This window comes from Prionailurus viverrinus, chromosome A3 (genome assembly GCF_022837055.1).
Source record: "Prionailurus viverrinus isolate Anna chromosome A3, UM_Priviv_1.0, whole genome shotgun sequence".
In the NCBI taxonomy this organism is placed as follows: domain Eukaryota; kingdom Metazoa; phylum Chordata; class Mammalia; order Carnivora; family Felidae; genus Prionailurus; species Prionailurus viverrinus.
The window spans coordinates 66,916,980-66,940,476 of NC_062563.1; the positions used below are offsets into that span (position 1 = coordinate 66,916,980).

At 54.5% G+C, this 23,497-nt stretch overlaps 1 protein-coding gene across 2 annotated transcripts in view; it reads left to right on the forward strand.

Moving 5' to 3' along the window:
* Positions 1–23,144, forward strand: part of TTC7A (tetratricopeptide repeat domain 7A) — a 126,770-nt gene extending 103,626 nt beyond the window's left edge. For both annotated transcript variants that reach the window (XM_047851897.1, XM_047851898.1), the window contains 3 exons: positions 1,010–1,144; positions 9,248–9,450; positions 21,189–23,144. In XM_047851897.1, the coding sequence (XP_047707853.1) occupies positions 1,010–1,144; positions 9,248–9,450; positions 21,189–21,410 (560 nt within the window). In that variant the 3' untranslated portion in view covers positions 21,411–23,144. The remainder of the gene's footprint in view (positions 1–1,009; positions 1,145–9,247; positions 9,451–21,188) is intronic.
* Positions 23,145–23,497: the final 353 nt, after the last annotated feature.

A 23,497-nucleotide genomic window follows, 5' to 3' on the forward strand; every position in this document is an offset into this window, starting at 1 on the left:
ATTGCCTCTGAGAGAGAGAGAGAAAAAGAGAGAAAGAAAGAGAGAGAGAGAGAGAGAGAGAGAGAGAGAGAAGTGCTCACATTTCACCTGCATGTGAATTGTAAATGTCAATGGCTTATATATCCTCAACAGGGACCCGTGTCACCCAGAACTGCCACCGGGGAGGTTCTCCGGAGGGCACAGGGTCTGACCTGAGTTGCTACCCAAGATCCTTCACAGCACAACCTCAAGTGGGACCCTTCTATATCAGATACGATAACATGCACTGGTGAAAACAGAAAGCAAAGAGCAAAAGGAAGAAAAGAAAAATCATCCACCGTTTCAAAATCCAGACCTTAATAATGCCCTTTCAGACCTTTTCTCTAGGTTCCTATTTCTTTCTTATACAAATGTGACCAGGGGCACCTGGGTGGCTCTGTTGGTTAAGCGTCCAACTCTTGGTTTCAGCTCAGGCCATGATCTCACAGGTCATGGGTTCAAGCCTTGCATGGGCTCTGTGCTGCCAGCACAGAGCCTGCTTGGGATTCTCTCTATCTCTCTCTCTCTCTGCCTTTTGCCTGCTCATGCTCTTTCTCTCTCTCAAAATTAATAAATAAACATAAATAAATAATCATACACTTTTCTAACATGCTGTTTTTCACCTAACTATATAATGTGAACATCCTTCTACATCGGTTTCCAGATATATGTGTCATTATTTTAATGACTGCAGGGTCTTGTATGAATGTACCCTCACTTATTTTGAATCACTCCCTATCGTTAGACATTCAGATCATTTCTGTTTTCAGTAGTGCAGGCACCTTTGCCAGCATTTATGACTATCTTCTCTAGTGATAGACTCTTGGAAGCAGGCTTGCTGCCTGACACTCCTCAATCCCAGCCATGGGTGAGGGTACAAGGAGGGCCCTTCCCAGTGCTCTGTGAGCTGTTTTGCAGCTGCCCGGCCGTGGGGCTGCTCCAGTCACTGCTCCGACTGTGCTGCTCAGCCCTCTCCCCTCTTGCTCTGCAGGGTCTCGGCGCGCATCATCCATCGCAGCCTCCCGGCTGGAGGAGGCCATGTCAGAGCTGACTGTGCCGAGCTCAGTCCTGAAGCAGGGCCCCATGCAGCTGTGGACCACGCTGGAACAGATCTGGCTCCAGGCTGGTGAGTGTCTCCGGCCCCAGTGACACCCACCTGCCCGCCTGCAGGCCTCTCAGCTGTGCGCTGCCCTGGAGGAAGGAGTGTGGGGCTATGAGGGCCCCTGCCAAGGCCTGGGTAGACTGTAGTACTCATGGAAAGGCCTGGGGATCAGAAACCTGGAGCCCTGGTTCCAGCTCTTCTTTGCTTGGCCCAAGAAAAGTCACTTAATCTGTCTGGCTGTGGGCTTCCTTCTGCACCAAATGGGGACAGGACCTGCCTGCCTACCTGGGAGAGGCTGTCTGTCAGCAAATATAAGTGTAAGAAGATTTGAAGAAAGACCACATAGATGGATAGCCTTCTTAGTCTCAAAAACAGGCCCATCCCTCCTTCTTGCCCATCTTCCCCTGAGTAAAACCAGTTAGTACTCAAACCCTAGAGGCTCACAGAGAAGAGGTGAGGGCTGGCAGTGTAGTTCATTGAAAGCAGAGGGCTGATAACACTGGGATGGCCATTCCCTCTTTATTTTTTTTAAATTTTTTTTAATGTTTACTTATCTTTGAGAGAGAGAGAGATCGAGACCAAGCATGAGCAGGGAAAGGGGCAGAGAGAGAGGGAGACAGAATCCAAAGCAGGCTCCAGGCTCTGAGCGGTCAGCTTAGAGGCCAATGTGGAGCTTGAACCCACAAACCGTGAGATCATGACCTGAGCAGAAGTCAGATGCCTAACTGACTGACCCTCAGGTGGCCTCTTGATAGGTAACTGGCACCACTGCCACCGGGGAATTTGAGGGACAGTTAGTGTTGGGGAGGCAGGCAGCTTCAGGGTCACACACAGCTGGGTTCTTTTTTTATTATTATTTTATTTATTTTTATTTAAAAAAAAAATTTTTTTCAACGTTTATTTATTTTTGGGACAGAGAGAGACAGAGCATGAACGGGGGAGGGGCAGAGAGAGAGGGAGACACAGAATCGGAAACAGTCTCCAGGTTCTGAGCCATCAGCCCAGAGCCCGACGTGGGGCTCAAACTCCCGGACCGCGAGATCGTGACCTGGCTGAAGTCGGACGCTTAACCGACTGCGCCATCCAGGCGCCCCTATTATTATTTTAGACAAGAGCCAGAGGGGCAGAAGGAGAGAGAGACAGAGAGAAGCTCAGGCAGCCTCCAGAGTGTGGAACTCGATTCAGGGCTTGATTTCACAACCCTGGGATCATGACCTGAGCTGAAATCAAGAGTTGGACACTCAACCAACTGAACTACCCAGGTGCCCCACAGAGCTTGGATTCTAATGCCAGCCCCTTTCTGCCTGTCCTGATCATGAGCTATGAGCTGACGTGTGTAAAGCAGTTAGTGCAGCGTGGGACACCAGTAAATGGTGCCTGGTCTCTGTCCCATCCACTATAGTCGTGCTAGAGACAGAAGCAGGATGGCCCCCAGTGGTGACCGTCTTTGAGCCTCCACTAAGGATTCCAGGGAGGCACTTGCTGGGTTTGAGAATTTCATCTAAGCCGGGGTGAGAGGTGGGTTCAAGTGAAAAGGGAAAGAATCAAGGCCATCAATGTACCTGAATGACACAGAATAGCAGCAGCAGAAGAAGAAAAAGGAAGGTAGCAGAATAAGTGCAATCCTTAGAGGCTCCTGGGTGGCTCAGTCGGTTAAGCGTCTGACTTCGGCTCAAGCCATGATCTCATGGTTTGTGAGTTCGAGCCCCATATCGGGCTCTCTGCCCTCAGCAGAAGTCTGCTTCGGATCCTCTGTCTTCCTCTCTCTCTCTCTGCCCCTTACCCCCCTCTCAAAAATAAAAAATTAAAAAAAAAATAATAAGTGGAATCCTAGAAACGCACCAGGCCAACATGGCCTTCTGATCGAGAACTGCCCGAGTGAAACTCCTTGCCTGTTTTCTGGTTACCCTGAGTGCCCATCTCTACCCAGGGGGTGGCGCCTACAGACATCCAGGGGAGATGCAGAAGACACTGCAAGTAGATGGTTCTGGAGACTGGCAGACATTGCAAGTCAGAGGCAGAATGTGTTTACCTGGGAATCTGAGGTTTCCCACTGCCTGGATTTCACATATGGTCCTATTAGCATGCAGTACTCCCCCACCATAGGTTCTGAATGTGGCGGAGGGGGACAGTTGGGCCAGGATTTACAGGCTAAACAGGGAAGCATTTTAATAATGCAAACATTGCCACAGCTAGCATAGGAGGGTCCCTTAGGATGCTAGGGATGTGTGGGAGCTGTGTTCCACAGCCGGCTTGTTGCATCCTGAGTAGGAAAAGGAATGTTGAAAACTCCAGAGGGATATTAAAAAAGGCCTCCCCTTAGGCAGAGAGCCCCCTGTCATCTGCTAAGACATGAAGCCGTAACAGCTCCCAAGAGGCACACCGGAGCCCCGACCCCTACATGTGCTTGGGGTAGGAAGCTGCCCACACTGGGCCTTCACGAACTTCAAGGGGCACATCAGCAACCCGGCGATCAGATCCGGAGTTGTGCATTGCCTACTCTAGAGTTCCCAAGGCCTTTGGTTTAATGACGCATGCTGTTTACTACCATCAGCAAATGAACACATTTTTGCATTTCACAAACCTGCTTGCATTTCTCAAGTATGCTGCTTTATGCTCCGGATGCTAGTGCATCCTGGTAACTCCAGGGAAGGAGTAAGCCTGTAATTAGGCTTGGGAATTATCGGTGTAAACACATGCCTTTCGATAACTTGCACATTAGCCTTTCTTCTCTGGATGTTATCCTAGATACTCAGCCTACAGAGAACTCTCAAGAACAAAATCTGAATGCCACGAATGTGGTGCCAAGTAAGGGTTGGGCAGAGTGGCATTAGGAGACAAGTTTGGGTGTGTGTGACCAATCCAAAATGGCAGTGGCTTCTGCAAAGTAGACACTTTGTAAGAAAAACAAGGCAAGCGTCTACTTTGCAGAAGCCACTGTAACAACTCAGAAGCCATTGTAACAACTCAGAGATGGAGGCCTTGACTGGGATGACAGCTGTGCTCTCCTGGTCCAGGGACCCAGGTTCCTTCCATTTCATTGGCTCTGCTCTACCTGGGGAGTCACTCTCACCCCTGTGATCTATGATGGCTCTTCACCACATTCACCTTCCCAGGCATAACCAGGAAGAGTGGGAGAAGGGGACACCCCCTCCCAGTCAGGGCATATTTTGGAATTTGCACTAATCACTTCCCCTCATGATCCACCAGCCAGAACTTAGTCACATGACAGCAACTAGCTGCATAGGACTGTGGGAAATGTCACCATCCTGGTTGCCTATAAGCCCTGTTAAAAATCAGGGGCTCTGTCATTATAGGAGAAAGTGGGGATAGATTGAGGGACAGCAGCCACAGCCAGAAAGGGAAGGAAGAAAGTGTGCCAGGTTCTTTATTCTGAGAATGGGAGGATTCTGGAGCAGTCTGCACTCCATAAGCTACCGGCATCACCAGCCAGCATTTGCTGAGCACTTACTGAATGAAGGGCTGCCCTTCTTCAAGCCTCTTCAAGCCTCCGCCCATCCCAGTCAGATGTGAGAAGCATCACGGAGGGCTTCCACTTGAGAGATCCGTTCCAGGAATGTTGCCTCTTTAGCAGAGGGTCTGTGTGATGATGGGAGAGGCACCAGGACTAACAGATGCTCCAGGATCCTGTGTGTCGAGAGGTGCCTTCCAGAAGAGCAAGATGGCCCACCTCCCTCTTTCACTGAAGCTCATGTCTCTGGGAGCTAACAGTGTGCTAGAGAAAGGAAGACAGATGTAGGGAAGAGATCCCCTAACCTGGAAGTCCAGGGCACTCATGGGCGGCCATGGGCTTTCCCTCAGCGGGGGGAAGTTGGCCCGAGTCCCAGCTCCCAAATGGCGGATTCACCACGTCTGGGCACTGGGCACAGAGCTCCAACTGCTAAACAGATCCGTCGAGCAAGAGCCAGTAACCCCACTGGTCCAGGCTGAATCTGTGCCCAGAAACCCTTTGCCCAAGGAATCTCAGAATGGGAGACCCAGCCTTCTATGGGGACAGTACTCAGGAGGCCCTGGGCACTGGCAGGTAATGGCTGCCGCGCTGTCAGCTGGGCAGACTGGAGAACTGGGGTGGGTGGCCAGGACAGTGTCTGACGGTCATGTTTATTATAACATTGCAGTCAAGGGAGAAACAGCCTCACCAGTGCCCCCCGCCCACCTCCTCTCGTGCTTTTCCTCCATTCCTCCTCATCCCTCTCTTTGTCTTCCCTCACGCTCCCCTCTGTCCCAGCTCCCCGCCCTTCTCCCTCCTGCCTTCTGTGCCTCCTTCCCACGTACCCTCTTCTCTTGCTCTGGCTTTTTCTTCTTCTTTCCTCTGCCTGCACCCCCTCCTCCCAGCTGCAGAGATAGTGAGGAGAGCATTCAGGGACAGGAAGTCAGGAGCCCAGGCCCTGCAGCTTTGATTCCCTTGTGGCCTGAGGTAAATTGGGCCCCCTCTCTGGGTCCCTGGGATGGAGGGTCTCAGACCAACCTGCAAAATGCCTTCAGACCTTCGGATTCTCAGTGTTATTCCTTCGGTTCCATGGTTGTCTCTCGCTTTCCTTCCTTGTCCGCCTCCCTTCTGTCACCTTTATTCTGGGTGTCCATATGTCCTGATGGTCTGCTCCATGAGGAGGACACCTGTTTCCTTTAGGGGGATAGTTTTGGTGATCCCTTCTGGGGTTCAAGGCTAGCTAAGGGCCTAACCTTAACTTCTCTCCTAAGCTTTTCCCTGAGGGGCCTCTGCCTTTAGCCTGAGTGCCAAGTGCACTCTCACATGGGGAGGCTCCTGAAAGGCCTTAGACGTGACCCTGGGCCCTCCCTCCCCCTGCTCCTCAGCTTAGAACTAGTCCAAGGGCAAGGCCCTCCTTGCAAAGAGGGTGTGCAAATAGCCGGTGAAAAGTGAGTTCATCCCCCAACCTGGGGGTGGGGTGGAGCTTTGCTTTGGCCAAAAGACTGGAACCAGCTCAGGGTGCAGGGTTAGATCAGGATGCCTCAGAAAAAAAAAAAACAAAAACAATAAAAGGGACTGTTGCAAAGCTCCAGGGAACAGATGTTTTCCATTTGGAGCCTGCCGGGAGAAGCACAGAGTGGGGGCTGGTAGAGAGAGATGGACAGGAGAGGGAGAAAAGCTGAGACAGAGAGGTAGGAGGAGAGGTCAAGAGCAGGCAGAGAGGAGATGAGAGGAGTAGGGAAATCGGGAGGGAGAGAAAATGAGCTGAGGGGATGGGAGAGGGGGGCCTCGACACTGGGGACAGCTAGGTCTGTTTGCTGGGGTGGTGAACTGGACCGTGAGAATTCAAGGAAAGTCCAGTAACAGAGAGTGTTCCTCCAGCCCTGGCGGGGGGAGGCCCAGATGGGTGGGCACCTTGGGGCCCTAGCAGTCAAGGCCAGGAGGTCAAGAAATCAGGGCAGTGGGCGGGTGTGGTGCCACGCTATAGCCAGAGCATAGGCTGGCTGACTGTCTGGGGAGCACCATGTTTGGTAAAACAGTTGCCCAGGGATGCTGAGGCTAGGAAGAAGGGGTGCACTGCAGCCCCCAGACCTGTGGGCCTGTCTGCAGGTCAGAGGCCCCGCCCTGGAGTCTGAGCATGCCAGGGACTGTCTGCAAGGCAGCCAGGAGCCCTCAGGAGACCTTACTTCTCTGGCTCTGTTCTGTGTCATCTGGTTTCCTGCCTAACTGGTAATGAAGTCCATCGGACCAAAGCAGCCCTACCTATTTTTCAGGGCATGTTCTCTGCTGTATGGCCAGCCCGACAAGGGCTAGGGCCACAAGGAAAGAAGGAGGTGGGGATCCCTGTAATTGAAATCTGTTGATACGAAGGCACTGTGAGGAGTCGCCAAGGGAGACCCCAGGAGCGGCCTCCAGAGACAGGGACTCAGGAGACAGGACAGCAAATTGTAAACAGCTTAATGAGCCAAGCCAGGACCAGGCAGGCAGGCAGGTGGGCTGGGCCTGCTGGGCAAGGTCTATGGGAGTGGAGAGCCTAGCCTCTGAGCTGAGCTCCTGGTGGTAGATAGAGGAAGCAGCTACAGGGGCTGGTGCAGGACAGGCCTCCCCGCCTCCGGCACTCACACCATACGCTTCCTTCTGCTTCTCCCCCTCTCCTCCAGTGACCTTGGGGAGTTCGGGCAGGTCACAGTGGAGCCCAGCCCTCCAGGTCTGCACAACCTCCCTTCTGTCTGCCTGTCTAAGCACCCCTGCACTTTCAGGCCCCCACTCCAGTGTTGCCTCCCCCCAGGAAGACTTCCCTGGCCACACCAGCACAGCTGACCTGACCCCTTCAGAGTGCCCAGAGTTTTCAGAATTGGCACTTGGCACTCCATTGCCCTGGCTCCCTCCAGCAGTTTGGTCGCTCCGCTGCCCCACCTCCCCCCACCTCCCCTCTTTATCTTTCTCATGTGGGTGGGCCAGGCACATGGTCAGCACATCGTAGTTGCACACTGGGCCCTCAGTTATGAAGGCACCCTGCTCAGAGCCCCAGGCAGCAGCTCCAGAAGAGAACGTGACAGCACAGCAGAGGAGAGCTTAGGCAGAGTTAGACAAACCCCTCCCTGCAAGGCCCTGGGCTCTAAGGCTGCCCTTCCTGGCCTCACCTTCCTGCACTTTCTGCCTTGGGACTCTGCAGTTCAGGTTGTCTACAGGGACAAGAGCCTGCGTTTCTCTTTAGCCTTATCATGGGGGCCTGGCTCCTCTGTGTTTACTTAATTCTTCCAAATTCTCATCTCCACTAGAGACAAAAAGAGTACCCTTGCTCAAAAAGGCCTCTGTAGTATTGTAGGATGTGGCAAGCTACTTTGATTACACAATGAACCTTAGGCAACATTCACGCTGAGTACCCCCAAATGCTGTGTGCTGCAGTTGAGGCCTTAGGCTTCCTTCCTGCTTCTTGTTGAAACAGGAAGATGATGCCTGGGCCCAGGTTTTCCACCTTGTTCTGGGAGCTTCTTTGGGGATGTCTGTTATCTACCCGCCCCAGACCTGAATTAGTGTAACCTGAATTAGTGTAACCTCAGCCCTTGGCCTGTGCTAGGAACAGCTCCTGGCAGAGCCACAAGCCAGGCTCTGCGTGCCCTTCTGTGCTCCCATCTGTGTGCAGGCACCAGCCCCGGGAGGGGCAGCTGAGCCCAGGGCTGCCGGAGAGGAAGGCTGAGTGGGCCACGAGGCCGTGCTGCAAGCCCAGCTGGCCTGTTTCTAAAAGTGCCTGTTGTGGGTGTGTACCTGTGCAGCGTGGATCTGAAATGTGCCTTTATGTGGGCTGGCCTGAGATCGGAGAGATGGCCCCATTTTCCACAGATCTGCAGGGAAGAGGGCAAACTGGTTGTGGGACAGATCTTTCCTGCTTGTTGGTAAAAGGCACGTGCATTACCTATTCTCTCAGTGTGGCAGAAAGCCCTGGGCTTTGGAGAGAGGCCGGAGCTGCTAGGAGCCCAGCTCTGCCTCACCCCTTTCCACTGAGGGACTAGAGTGACGCCCTGCCTCCCTCAGCCTGGTTTGTTAGCACAGGGCTCATGAGAGCACCTCCTAGGAGGGTCAGATGAGAGTAGACACTTTGCAGAAGCAGGCCTTGGCCCACGGTCTCAAGGAGTGTGGGCCTTGTGGTAGCACACACCTGCATCCTCCTTATCAGCTTCCATCCCCCACCCCGAGACTCAAGGTCACCAGGTGAAGTGAGGGACGTTGCAGAAAGCCACCTGACCTTTACAGACGCCACCCGTGCCCCCACTGCCAAGCTTGCAGGTCAAGACAACCTGATGCAAACCCTAGGTCCACAGCTGACTCTCCCTGTGGTCTTAAGGTCACTTCCCTACCCTCTCTGTGCCCCAGTTTCCTCCTCCCTGAAGCAGGGTAATAAAAGTGCTTGTTCTACAAGCTGCTATGAGCGTCAGTGGAGACGGTCCGTGTGGAACATGTAGCGCGGTGCCTGACACCGAGTGAGCGCTCGGAAACCATTCTCTGCTATTGCCCCCACGGCCCAGAGCCAGCCCCGCCCATGCTGTGACTTGAGGGATGGCTTCCACCACCTGAGACCCTCCACTCTGGGAGCTGCCAGTCGGATGCAGGGAGGGGTCCTCTGCCTCTGGCTTTTCCTACCGCTGTCACCTCCCACTGTCCTTCTGGTTTCACAGCTGAGCTGTTCATGGAGCAGCGACACCTCAAGGAAGCGGGTTTCTGCATCCAGGAGGCAGCGGGCCTCTTTCCCACCTCACACTCGGTACTCTACATGCGGGGCCGGCTAGCCGAGATGAAGGGCACCTTGGAGGAGGCCAAGCAGCTGTACAAGGAGGCACTCACGGTGAACCCCGACGGTGTGCGCATCATGCACAGCCTGGTGAGTCAGCCCCCCAGCCCCCGAGAAAGGCATCAGGGCCCTTCTGCCCTCTCACCCTCTCCACTGTCTGCAGGTGCCCTGCCGCCCCTGTTCCCTGGTGCTTGGGGGGAGGTGGCTTCCTCCCTGCTCTGTTGGGAGACACAAGTGTCTTACGGAGGCAGGGCCATTCCCCTTCAATCAGAGCCTGGCTGAGTTGATGAAAAAATGTAGGTTTGGTTGATATTCCTTGTGACTTCCTTTTTGCTGTAAGTTTCGGTAAAGCAGTGTAGCCCCAAAGGGCTTTCGCTATTCCTCATCAGACCCTTGCCCTGGACACACTAGACAAAATGCTCTGCTTTCTGGGAGTTCCCAGTGCCTCCGTGATCACCAGGCTGCCTCTCCCATTTAGGAGGAGCTCTGTGCCTCTTTGGTGTCATTTAGAGGATGTCCTAAGATGGGCTGTCACGTCAGCCCTGACTCAAGCACACATGGAAAATGGCCCTTGGGGTGGTAAGAGGGCCCAGCGGCCCCCAGTCCGGCAACATGGCGCTCAGGACGTGGGTGCCCAGGGCTCGGTGACTTTCCATGGGAAGGTTTGGAGGCAGAGAGCAGGATGCTGGTGTTCTTGGCCTGGGCTTGCCATTCTCTTTCTGGGTGATCGTGGGCTTCTCTGAACCTCGGTTTTACTTATCTGTGCAGTGGGGATTCTCTGGTGCAGGAAACATTTACTGAATACCTGCTCCGACAGTTGGTATAGTAGACTAGGGATAGCTGTTTTTTTCCCTTCCTTCCTTAGCTGCTTTTAGAGAGCCAGTATCAGGATAAATGTAATGATCTGAATGTATACAGGCCTGCACATGCACAGTGATTTTTGAAGTATAATTCATGAGCATACCATTAGCTACATGGTCTTCCCCTGTCAGGGTCCAGGTTCCACCTCAGATGTCCCCCTTTGACAGTTCTTTAAGGGGAGCAACCATGAGGGCGTCACTGACACCTGCCACATGGAGAACACAGAGGGATCAGACTGACTCCAGATGGCTGGAGGGTTATCATTGCCAAAAGGGGTCTGATTCGTTCACGAGAAGCCACAGGGAGTTCGATTTCCGCTCAGTGTCAGGAAAAACCGTACAGCTCTTAGAATAGTCCAAGTACAAACTCAGGAACCGTCTGCTGAAGACACTGCCAACAGAATGGAAACACCACTTGGGGGAGGAGCTGGGCCAAGTCATCTTTACAAGGTCCTTTCCAGCCCAAGAGTCCCTGAAAACAGATTACAGTAGAGACTCCCAGCTCAGCTATTACTCCTGCTGCCCGATTTCTTAAAGGATATCTACTTTGGACTCATGTGAATGTTCAGCGATAGCTGAAGAAAGCCCACGCAGTGACATCACACCTGGCCCATGTTCCCCTCCACATGGCTCTGTGTTGCCTTGCAGTCTGCTCAGCAAATGTTTGTTTTTTTGCAAGGCACGTCCTCCTTCCTCCCGCAATTCAGACATGAGTTCCTCTGACAAATGCCTCCCCGGAGGTCACATCCAGACACTTGATGAGGGAGGTGGGAGGGAGGATGTGGGCTCTGTCATCAGGCCTGCAGCCAGGCAGAGATGTCTGCCTTCCACTGCGCTCACGGATATGTGCCTGCCGGCTCAGTCCCTAAAACCCAATAACAAGTACAATTTTGAAGTAACAGTGTACCATTTTTCATTTATGCTTATTATTGTTTGTAGCGATTTTCCTGAAATTGAAGCAGTTTCCTAGGGTGGGTTTCCATGGTAACTGAATAGCTGTCCAGAGTGGCTCCCTGCAGATGTTTCTGAAATGGTCCCTTTTCTCTTCCTGGGGTGCCTTGCTGATTTGATGAAATTAGAGCAAGTCAGGGCCAGGCCTGCCCACTGTTGAAAGTTACAAGCAACCAGAGGGGCAGTCGGCTCTGGCGTGGGCAGCCCATTTGCTTTCCACATGCTCTGTTCCTGCCAGCATCCCACACATATGCATGAAGAATAGCAAATTGCAAGCCTGGAGATTTATTAAGCACTCTTTTCCCAAAGACACAGGAAGGAACACTTTGGTATGTTGATCACCAGCATTCCCTGATGTGAGTGCCTTCCCTGTGCTGGCTTCAAACTCAGGACATCTAGGATCTAATCCTGGCTCTGGCCCCAATTCACTTGGGTGATTTAGGAAAAGACACACTTAACTTCCATGTTCCTGATGTCTCCTTTTGTAAGTGAATAATAATCTACATCATTCTAGGTCACTTCTAATCAAATGAGGTGGCACATGTGAAAGTGCTCCTAAAAGTCTTCAGTGCAATGTCAGAGAAGGCAGAACAACATATAAACCTCTAGTCTCCAGTCCCATACCCGTGACAAACATTGCTAATCAATCACAGAACTTTTTCTCACTGAGCACACACGTGACCTTTAGATGTTCTTTACCATGGTGCAACATCAGGGGAACCATTACCTGTTGGTCTAAGTCAACTTGGCATTTATGTAAGGGATTTGCCATAAAAATAATAGAGAGTGACGGAGACACATCAGTTGTCTCAGCCTTCATGAACTCTGGAGGTGGGTGCATTCTTGGAGAACTATCCAGAGAAAAAAATGTGAAGGGGAACTGATACCCATCCAGACCCCCATGCAGTCAGTCATTGCCAAGGCAGGTTCCCAAGGAGTGCATCCTGGCCTTGCCACACCACGGTGGTTCTCTGAGGATATCAGCCTCTGATAGGTGCAAGGAGAGGAGAGGCACCCCTCCCCTGAGAGCACAGCCACCCACAGGCTGGGCCAGGAGAGCTCTGGGTCCCTCGGTGAGCTGTGTGGGTGCCAGCTTCAGCCTTACAGTCCTTAGGGCAGGATCGTCAAACACCAGGGGGGCCTCAGGGCCTCTCCCTAGGGCTGTGTGCATGGGGACAGGAACTTTGAGGACAGGCCAGAGAAAGCTTCTGGGAGTGGAAGGTGATTGCTTTTAGGAGGCAGGGTCCTGGCATTTCTAAGAAAATGAACTTTGGCCCCGAAGCAGGTTCTCTATTCTCCAGGTCCTGCCACCCTCCCTGCCCTGGATGTGATGGGAGGCATTTCCATGGTTCAGGCTCCACCCTGGGCTCAGCTCAGGCTTTTCTACCCAACAGGCAGGAAAGAGACACCAGCTTAGCGGTGCTTTGCCAGGGAAGAGTCTCCACTGTGCCTCAGCAGTGCCCCAGAAGTGTCTGTGCCGTCAAACCCCAGCCCTGCAGGCGGCCACCTCCACTAGGCTCATGGAGGGCCAGGTTGCTTCAGGAGACTTCCAGGTGCAGAAAGAAAATGCCATGCTCTCTGCAGATGGAAATTCCCAGTGAAATCTCAGGAGCAGATCCTAACAGTCTTTGCCAGCTAGGTCTCAGCCTCCCCACCAGGTAGCCAGAAACCCTACTCACTCAGCCTGGGCGTTCAGCACTTAACTTACAGGCAGAAGAATCTCATTACGGAGGGGAAGCCTGAACTCGACTTGCCTGCTCTGAGGAAACATGAGAAAGGAAGCAGAGGAGTTGGCCCCCAGGTGACAGTGTTTTTCAGAAGGGCTCCATGGGCTTGGTGGAGAGGAATCCGAGGTGCCTACACCCCTCTCTCTCTGAGCCTCTCTCTGCCCTGCCACCTCTCAGGAGTCCTTCTGCATCTCCCAGGGAACAAGGATGCCTGGGGAAGGCAAGGAACCCAGGAGGGACTAATGGAATGGTCAAGTCATTGAGAGCCCTCCCAGGAGGACCATGAGGTCCCCTGACTTTAATGGTGGGAGGGTCACTAGCCTCAGCCACAGGCTGACTCATTCTCCTTGCCCACCCCTTGCTTGAGCCAGGAGTGTGGATGCTTTGATGCAGCCTGTCTCACTGCAAGAGACAGCTCAAGAGCATCGGCCAGGAGTGGACAGGCATGCTGCATCCCTGCACCTGTGTCTGTGGACGGCCCCCACCCTGCTGTCCCAAGGACAGGCTCTGGGGTTTCCTCGTGCCTCTCTGGCCAGGCTTCCCTGCTCCTCACTGGCTCTTGCCCGTGGTCATGCTTTCTTCTTAGGCCAGAGTTCCAGGCTCTCATTGCCCCGTCTCCCCAGAACACTTTCCTCCTTGGGCACCCCAGCAGCAAGGGGGGAAACTGCCCTAAGTGAACTTTGGCTCCTGTGATGTAATTCCTGGGGATGTAATTTCTGAAGCAGTCCTGGCCAGGTGATCCAGCCTCTTCTGTCTCCAGATGCCCCTGGAAAGACAGGAAGACAGCATTTCTGTCGTCCATTACCCCAATGAGAGTGGGGCAGTGAATTATTTCTCTGCATTCATTCCCTCTCGCTCCCAGCATGGGGTTTGCTGCCTCGTTCCTCAAGTGGGCTTGAGAGATCAGGGGCATGGCCATAGTGTGGCCAGCTCAAGAGACTCTGGCCCCTCTTTCCCCATGCTGGGGCTTGCCGCACCTGCCCTAAGTCCCTGGAAGCTCCCCACCACCATTCCTGTGCTCCCTAAGGTGAGGCCTGAGTCAGCCAGGACCAGAGCTCCACCCTGCCTGCCCCGAGGTTCTGGGTTAGGCCTTTTGCAGGTGCTGTGGGAATCCTACAACAAGCTCTGCTGTCTGAGGCCAGACAGGTGAACTCTGGATGCACAGAGCTCCTGCCATCCTCCTCCCCTGACTGGCCCCATCCCCAATCCTGGAGGGCAAGACTAGACTGGAGAGGTGACACATCTAAGACCGACAGATAGCCCTGCCATCCCTTGAGTTCTGAAATCCTTAGAGATTACTTACCCTCACTGGCTCAGTTTTCTCTTGTCTCAAATGGGGATAACAATTCAGGCCCTTGTGACCTCAAAGGGAAGATTTTAGGGCTCAGATAGGCTGAGTGCTGTGAAAAGGTAAGTCAGCACCAGGCATTTTTGTCATCATTCATGTGGAGGATGTGATAGCAAATGGCCTAAGGCTGGGCTCCACCTGTGACCAGACTGCTTGACTTCCTGCTGTGGGACAAGGGTCATTGGCCCAGATTCCCTTGGGCTGCCTGGTGGCCCATGGTGCCAGCAGGGTGCTGAGAAGGTAGGGAGGGGATGCTGGGCAAGGACCCAGGGCCTCAGAGCTCCCTGTAGTTTTCCTCTGAAGCTGTGTGGCTGGGGTTTTTTCTTTTTATGTTTCTATTTATTTTTGAGAGAAAGAGAGAGAATGAGCATGAGCAGGGGAGGGACAGAGAGAGAGGGAGACACAGAATTCAAAGCAGGCTCCAGGCTCCGAACTGTCAGCACAGAGCCCAACGCAGGGCTCAAACTCAACAAACCGGGAGATCATGACCTGAACTGAAGTCAGTCAGACACTCAAGCGATTGAGCCACCCAGGCGCCCCTGGCTGGGATGGTCTTTCAGCCCCAGTGTCAGAGCCAGCTCGTGTCTAGAGGTTGGAACACAGCCTTCAAGGCTAAGTGACCTGGACTTGAGTCCTACTTTGCCTATATTCACTATTCCTCCATGACCAAGTCCTTCAACCTCTCAGAACCTCAGTGCCCTCATCTGTAAAGTGGTAATCACAATGCCAAGCACCTAGGTCTCTCGTTAGAATTAGGTTAAGGGCACCTGGGTAGCTCAGTGGGTTAAGCATCTGACTTCGGCTCAGATCATGATCTCGCAGTTCATGAGTTCGAGCCCCATGCTGGGCTCTGTGCTGACAGCTCAGAGCCTGGAGCCTACTTCAGATTCTGTGTCTCTCTGAGCCCCTCCCCTGCTCACACTCTGTCTCTCTCTCAAAATAATAAACTTAAAACAAAATTTTTTTTTAAGAATTAGGTTAAATAATTGTGTAAGTGAATGGCCCAGTGGTTGGGGTTACTTTTACCTTTTTCACTGTGAAGCACAGCTCCCAGGCCAAGTTCAGATGCTCTTTGTTTGCAGAGGGAAGTAGAGCCAAGAGCCAAGTTCCAGAGATTCTTTGTAGCAGAGCCTCTCTGTCCTTCCTGAGTCCATCAGGCGAGTCTGGCCAAGGCAGAGATGTGCAGGACCCGGGCCCCAAGTGCCCTGTGCCTGGGACAAGGGTATACACAGTGCAAGGCCACGCTGACCTTAGCCAAGAGCAGGGAATGCCTGCTCAGTAGGCAGGAGTCTGAGTTGAGGGTGAGAACAGTTTCACAGCTGGGCTCTTCAGCTAAACGGGCATGATGTGAGGCTGCTGGGAGGAGCAGCAGGGAAGGCCAGGTTCTAGGGAGGCCCTGCTTGGCTTTCCACTATGGGCTCTGTTGTGATCAGGCAGGTTCAGCCTCTGCTTCCTGACTTTCAGGAGGAAAGGTGTCCTGAGCAGCTGAAAAGTGAAACCCAGTGCCTGGCCCTCTGAAGGTTCCCTGCTCTGAATGAGGCTGGCAAACACACAGATGAGCAGGTTTTCTGGTTCCTGGGGCCTGATGCCTCAGGGTCCAGGACACCCCACCTGCTCTAGGCTTCTCCCTCCTTGTTGGCTTCCTGAGCTGTGGCAGGTGGCTTTGAGAATGCAGGCAGCCTGAAGGAACCGGAAGGCCCGGAAGTCTTGTGCTGGGTGTGCAGAGACCCTGAGTTCTCTCACACACATACAGTCCCTCTTCACAGTCAGCTTCTGCCCTACCAGCTCCGGTAGACAGGAACATTGCTCTGTTTGGCAGGAAAGTTCAGCAGGAACGTCTTGTTGGCCATTTGACCTCCTCCTGCTGTGGTTTTATTGCGAGTTTTCTCTCCCTCGTCCCTTCCCAATACTACCTGAGGTCTGCATTCCCTGGTGGGAAAGTAGAGTGGACGGGGAGGGAGAAGGGAGTTCCAAAGGCTCACTGTGTGGGGAGGTGGGAGGGCAAGGCCAGCATAGGCCTCACTGGGGTTCAGGCCCGTGTCCACCCACCTCATTCCTGGGCTGACACAGCCCCCAGATCACACGACGCACCCTCAGCCCTGGTTCAGAGACCTGCGAGAGGGTGAAGGCAGGTTCCCCTGGCTCTGGCTCAGGACTTTTGGAAAATCTTGGGCTTCACTGTGGTCTCCTGAAGTCCTCACCAACCCTGACGAGGAAGTGGAAGGGATGCCTTCTGTCAGGCTGTCATAGACTCAGGTCAGAACAATAGTTAAGCACTGTCGGCTTAATTTCGCTCCAGAATCGATGGTCTGAAAGACTCATCGTGTCTAGAGGGTGCAGCAGGGTCCAGCCTTCCCCTTGTCCAGTATGCCAGCACCCACCCCTCCTGCCCAGAGAGGGGAGCTTCTGAAATGGCACCACCCCACTCACTGCCCACCACAGGGTATTCACTTTGAGAACATGAAGTCCAGGCTCCTGACCTAGCCCTGAGGGCCTAGCTGTGCTCCTGGGTAGGCAGAGCCTCCAGCCAGCCCAGAACCTGAAACCAGCCCAGAATGTGGGAGGAGGAAAGGCCCAGCCCCCTGCCTAGGGACAGGGCTGGCAAGGGAGCCCCCCAGGACATGATGGGCCTTCTCATCAAGCCAGTGTTTATCTCTGAGCCTGGCCCTGGCCTTGTGAAGACAACCCCCACCGAGAGACCCACCGAGAGGCTGAGCCTAGAGGCCCACCAGTGTTCCTGGACATCTCACCTCTGTGAGGGTGAGGGACAGGAGGAGGAAGGCAGGCCTGGGTTCTGCCACAGGAGCATGGCCACCTCTGCTACTCCCGAAGACCCCCGCCTTGCTGGGCTCCAAGTGAATCGGTGGAGCTTGTCAATCAGGTGCTGGGTGGAGTCTAGAAGGATTTGTGCCCCTTCTCCTAAAGGGGAGGGAGGACCAGCCCCTGGGGCCTTGGAGCTGCCCCAGGTCCAGGAGGGATGTGGTGATATGTGGGCTCTGTTCTCAGCCTGGAGAGACAGCTCATTCCCAGTCTGGTTGGACAGGTTGAGGCTGACACACCTGGGAGGACCTGGGGCCTGCTGGGAGGTGGGGGGGTGGGGTGGCTGAGCTGGAGCTGGAATGTGGGCCGACCCCCTCCCCCCACACACACCACAGGGTGTGTCAGCCTCAGGGTGGGTGGAGGGAGCAGCCTCAGAGGTGACCCCACCCCAGGCTCCTCCCTGCAGCCCTAGGGTCCCCTTGAAGAGGGCTCCTGGGACCAGGAGGCTCTAGCACCTCTAGCTACTTCCCTGCTTCCCAGCTGGAAAGGCTGTTACAGAATCCCAGGAATGTGCCTTGAGCTCAGAAAGAAAATTCCCAAAATAACTTCTATAAATACTTGAGGGTAGGGACAGGGAGGGAGCTCTCAGCCTGGCCTGCAGCTGGCCTAGCTGTAGGGGCTGCTTCCCAGGGCAGGCCTTCCCTAGAAGAAGAAAGACACGCACACGCACATGCACACACACACGCACACGCGCGCGTGCACGCGCACACACACACACACACACACACACACACAGTCAGGACCTTCCTGCTGCCCCTCCCTTCTGGGGGACAGTGTCAGGCACTGAATTAATGGGGTGAGATGCAGTAGCAATTCTGAAAAAGGAAGTTGGGGGCCCTTCTTTCCCTTCTTCCCCATCCCAGGCCCATGTACCCCCCCCCCCACCAGAGAACTTAGTCTTCCAACAGGGAGGGTCCCCCTTAGAGAGCCCCTCAGGCTACCTGTCCTTGTCGCCTAAACAGGGCAGTAAGCATGCACACTGCCTATGGTGTACCTGGCTCCAAGCCTGGGACATTTCTTTTGAGCTGCCATCCTGTGAGGAATAGCAAAGCAGGCAGGAGCCAAGGACCCTGTCCCTCCCAGCCTAGGAAGGGGGCAGGGCAGGGATCCCACACCAGAGCCCACAGTAATGGAGCACAGTCTCAAGGTGATGGTGTGGCCAGGAGATGCTGACCTCGGGGAAGGCTTCCTCGGGGAGCAGGCTCCTCGGTGGTTGAGATGAGGCCAGATGCTGCCTCGTCTCTGAGGTCCAGGAAGGGAGGGAAGAAAGAATGGATGGAGTTGGGAATTTCTGGGAACTTCCCCCATAGCCCTGCCTTCCCTTAGCGACTGTAACCTGGTCCCTCCCACAGGTGCAGTGCTCAACTGCCATAACATTGCTTGCTAACTGCTATGGGTGGCGGCTATGACATCTCCCAGGTGAGGGTCAGAGGCTGAGTCACCAACAGGTCTGGTTTCTCTTGGCACAGGTGCCCCCTGGCCAGAGTCAGGTAAGAGTCACCAGGGACATTTGGATGGAACTGTATTCCCACCATCTCCCTGGAGACCTATTCTCTGGTCAGCTGGGGTGGGGGTGCCAGGAGGGCAATGGAGGGCCCTTGGCACAGCACCAGGCTGGGGGCAGAGCAGGTGAGACCTCACGTCTCCCCAAGGCAGGCTCTGCCCAGTTGTCAGGCAGCAAACAGCTCTGAGTTGCTACCAAACATGAACAGGCTGGTGTCTCAGGCAGGTGGCAGCAGATCCTGTTACAGGCCCTGGGCCTCGGGGCCCCAGCCTGACCCCAGCCCGGTGTCTCCTTTCAGGCTCTGAGGTCAGCACCCCAGGGTGTGGGGGACGTGATCCAACCCCACCCCAGTCCCCAGTCTTCACCCACAGAGAGCCTTGCCTTCTAGAGGAACCACTTCCTACTACTCCTCACTCAGGCAGGACCCTCTGTGCATCCTGGGGACCCTTCCGTTTGCTGTCTGCCCACCGTGCGCCCTGACTACATGATTTCAAACTCATCACTGCAGAACCTGCACGGTTACCCACTGGGAAACACTGTTCTGTTCCCTGGGTGCAGATGAGGAAACCACAGCTCAGAGAAAATGGGCCACTTGCCCACGGTCACTGCACTTGTCAGTGGCAAAGCTGGGATTCCAGCCCAGCCGAGGTCTTCGGGCTGAGGAGCCCTGGCTTTTTCCTCTACACGAAACATGCAGAGGAGCCTTCTGCAAACTTCCTGAGAGTCAAACCAGGAGAGAGAGAGAGAGAGAGAGAGAAACACACACACACACCCTGTTCAGTCTGCAGGGACGTCTGGCCCCTTTCCAAACACCCACACACTTCTTGAGATCAGGGGTTTTTGAACTCCATTTTAGCAGTGGAGCCCTCTTGTCAAACAAAATCTCACATGGAAGCTCAGTATAGAAATCTTGGTGTGTAAGATCACTGCAGCCCCGCCGTCTCTCTGGGAGGCTCTGCCGGCCCTCCCCATCTGTCCTCTTGCTCCTCCAGGGGCAGCACTCACAGGGCTCAAACCTTCCGTTTTTGGTGCTTAATTTGGGTGTCTGGCAGCCTGTCGTCTCGCCTTCCTTCCCTCCTCCCTGTGGGCTCTGTTCCATCGTGAGCTGCTCAGGGTCCAGCTCCCAGGCCATGCGGGCAGCGAGGCTTGGCCTGGAGCCCTGCTGGCCAGACTGGGCACTGCCCTCTGGTCCCAGGCAGCCCTGAGTCAGCATGGCTCCCATGTGGCTCCGCCCTGCTGCAGCTCCCCTGTCCTCCACCCCATCCGTGTGGTTCTCTGCAGACAGCTTCACCCTGGGTTGAAAAGGCACTGTGAATATGGCTCCCCGTTGCTTTCCTGGCCCCTGGCCACAGGACCACCACCAGCTAGCGCCTCTGGAGAGGAAGAGGCTTTTCCTAGGGCTTCCTGAGCACCATCTTTCACTCTTGCCTAATTGGTCGTGTTCCAAGCTCTCAGAGGACTTTATGAAGTCAGGCATGTGCATCTTCCCCAGTGGGTCTCCATAGCAACAGGGCCTAACTCTGGGGAGCGTGGTGAAGAGGAAAATGTTCCAGCTAAAAATGTACACGGCCATCAGTGGGCGAGCACCCAAGAGGGGGCTCCAGGCACATAGAAGGCAGCTTCCCTCCCCCACCCCAGCCTCCGTCTGTCCAGGAAGTCAGTGTTAGGCTTTACCTCAAATCTCTGAATGAGAGGAGGGCCCCCTGTGCTGCCACCCCGTGCCTCTGAGGGCTGGAACACAGATCAGTGGGATGGCACAAAGCAGCCTTTCTGGGACTGGAGGCTGCAGGGGGTTCTGGCCACCCCCCTACTCACCACCCTATCTCCCACCTCCGGGCACCCTCCCCAATATGAGTGGAAGAGGACATAGAAGGGACGGGGCGCCAGTTTCACTTCCCAAATGTTTATGACGATTCCTGTCACTTCCTCTCTGCCACGGGGGTTGTTGAAGACAAACAGCAGCACCAAGCTTCCTAGCCACCCCTGATCCATCTCCTCAGAGCCTCTCCTACCTGGCATCTGCCCTCCTGTGACCCTCACCTGTCAGGCCATCTGGGGACCCCGATGTCCCAGGAAGACCACTGCTGATGCAGGCAGAGGAGCTGCCCCCACCTACCTATAAGCTTAAAGTTGTAGAGTCTGAAACCCATGGCACACATCCCTCAGGGGGAAGGGTCCCACCACGTGCAGCAGCAAGGCCTCAGGGTAACACACCCATTTGAGAGCTCACACATGCCAGACACTGTCCAGGTGCTTTATATAGACTGACTCCTGTAAACTTGACAAACCTAGAGGTGGATATTGTGGTCTTTCCCGTTTACAGATGAGGAAACTGAGGACCAGAGAGAGGTAACTTGCCAGGATCCCCAGCTATAATGGGGAGATGCAAAGCCAGGTCTGCTGACTTGAAAGCTCATCCTTGGGGCCAGGAGGGACAGCACTCTCACAGCGGGTGATCTGGGAAGCAGGGCTGGGGCGGGGACGGTAGGATTTGCATGGGTAACAAGAACGGTCACTTGATGGTTCCCAAGCCTGAGACTCAGAGCCCTGCCCTGATGGCCAGGATGCCCCTGCTCCAGGATGCCCTTCACTAACCTCACCCTGTGCTTGCTCCCCAGGGTCTGATGCTGAGTCGGCTGGGCCACAAGAGTCTGGCCCAGAAGGTGCTGCGGGATGCCGTGGAGAGGCAGAGCACCTGCCACGAGGCCTGGCAGGGCCTGGGCGAGGTGCTGCAGGACCAGGGCCAGAGCGAGGCCGCCGTCGACTGCTTCCTCACTGCCCTCGAGCTGGAGGCCAGCAGCCCAGTGCTGCCCTTCTCCATCATCCCCAGAGAGCTGTGACATTGCACAGCAGCAGCAGGGTGGGAGGGGGCTGCCCTAAGGAGTGGGGGGCAGGCAGATGCAGGCAGGCAGCAGGGAGTACAGGGCAGGGGTGATGTGGGACCTCAGAAAAATACATCTCTAGGGAACACTTCTGCAGGCTGCAGCCCTACTTCTCCTCGCCTCCCCCACTCCAGCCCTGCTTTCCTTCCAGGGACAGCTGGGTCCGGGAGCTGCTCTTCTGGAGCTGGGTGGACCAGATTTGCATCAAAAGCAAATTCTTTGCTCCTTGGGATTCAGACAGACATTGTGGCATTTATGAGCAAGGAAGTAGCTGGGAAGCCACATCAGCATGGGGGCATCTCTAAATGTGTTTGTGCATCATCTAAATGTGCAGTAAGGGTCTGGGTCTCCTAGGTACTCCCCCCCCCCCACTGTCTAGAAGCCCCCATACTATACCTACCACCCTCCACATCCCTGACCCTAGATTTTCCAGTGACTTTGCACAGGTATTAGCCTTGAACTTCAGCTCCCTGTTCTCCAACACCAAAGATGAGTGCCACAAGCTGCCCTCTGACTAGGCCATGAGGGTTTTCCCCTGTTCCTGACTCAGTGCCTTGAGAGATGGTATGCTTGGACCCTAAGTGACTTACAGTCATAGTGACCAGACTTGCTTCCCAAGAGCACAGGTTGGGGAGCCTTACAGCTGAACTTTACCTCCACCTGTGCCTCCGTGCCCAGGGAGCCCCAGGGTCCTGGTCTGAGCCCCAGTCTCACTACAGGGTTTTAGGTAATTCTCAGGTCTTGCCCAGAGCAGTCCGGGCTTGAAGATTCTGCTGGCAAATGGGAAGAAGTTAGGATCTCTGGGTCCTCTTCCAGGTTTGAGTAATTGGAGGATGCCCAGCTTTGCCCCTCTTTGCCCTGTGAGGCCAGTTGGGCCCCACTGCTCTTCCCCTCTGCTGCCAAGTGCCTTTTGGGCCTCTGATGCCTGACCAGGGGCACCGAGCACCAGCCCTAACTCCACGTCCATTTCTGCCACACTCACCTTTCTGGGAATATTCCCCAAATGGCCCCCCTAGGCTCTAGGTCCTAGGATACAAACATGGCAGCTGGACCCAGTTCTTCCTAATACTTTGCATCAACATGCTCCTTCAAGCCTTAAGTTTCTGGGCTATGGGTACAATGCAGAACCCTCTGAGGACAATGGTATGAAGAAGGGCAGTCTCTAGGACTGACCCCAGCACATCTCACCACCCACAGCCCATTGCCACTTCAGGCTTTTATGGGTGACCCAACCCCCACCCCCACCCCGCCCATCAACCTGGCCATTTGGCTCCCCCAGCCTGGGGCCCAGTGGGGACTGTGGAGACCAGAGGAGGGGACCCTCCTGGCCCTCCCACTCCGTAAGGAGCACTGCAGAGGACACCGGATCCTTCACCGCTTGGTTGAAGGATCTCTGTCTCGATGTGCGCATGTATAAATATAATATATATATGTGTGTGTGTGTGTGTGTGTGTGTGTGTGTGTGATAGAGATCTATTTTTATCTGAAATTCTATTAGGAAAAAAACTAAACAGAAAAAGCAAATGCTATCGATTTGCCTCAGGGTGCCCAAAGATTGGTAGTCAGTTATTGGTAATAGGAAAGGCACCAAATGCATTTTGGCTTGCAGTGTTCCTCTGGAGAAGCCTCAGAGGGCTGGGCCAAGCTGCTGGCAGTTTGAAATAAAGGTCTTGGATAAAGAGACCCTTGAAAGGGACACGGCGTGTTCATTTCATCCAACAGGTATCCTAGAACAGGCCTTGAGCGCCTAGTGAGGGGGGAGTATGGCATGGAGGAGAGAAGTCTGAGAGGTCACCAGGACAGGCCACACTAGTGGGAGGGGTGCGGGGGAAGGAGGGGCGCAAGAAGAGACTTTGGTTTGAGCAGGTGAGAGCAGAGAGGGCTAGGGAGGTGCTGAAACCTGGAGGTGGGTGAAAGGAGGCAGAGCAGGGTCCAGGCGGCCTGCCACCTGTAACTCAGGTGGGCCTGAGCTCCCTGCTAACTCTCTAGCGCCCAGCTGGGAGAGACCAGGGCCAGACTTGTCATCTGAACAAGAGAGCATGCCC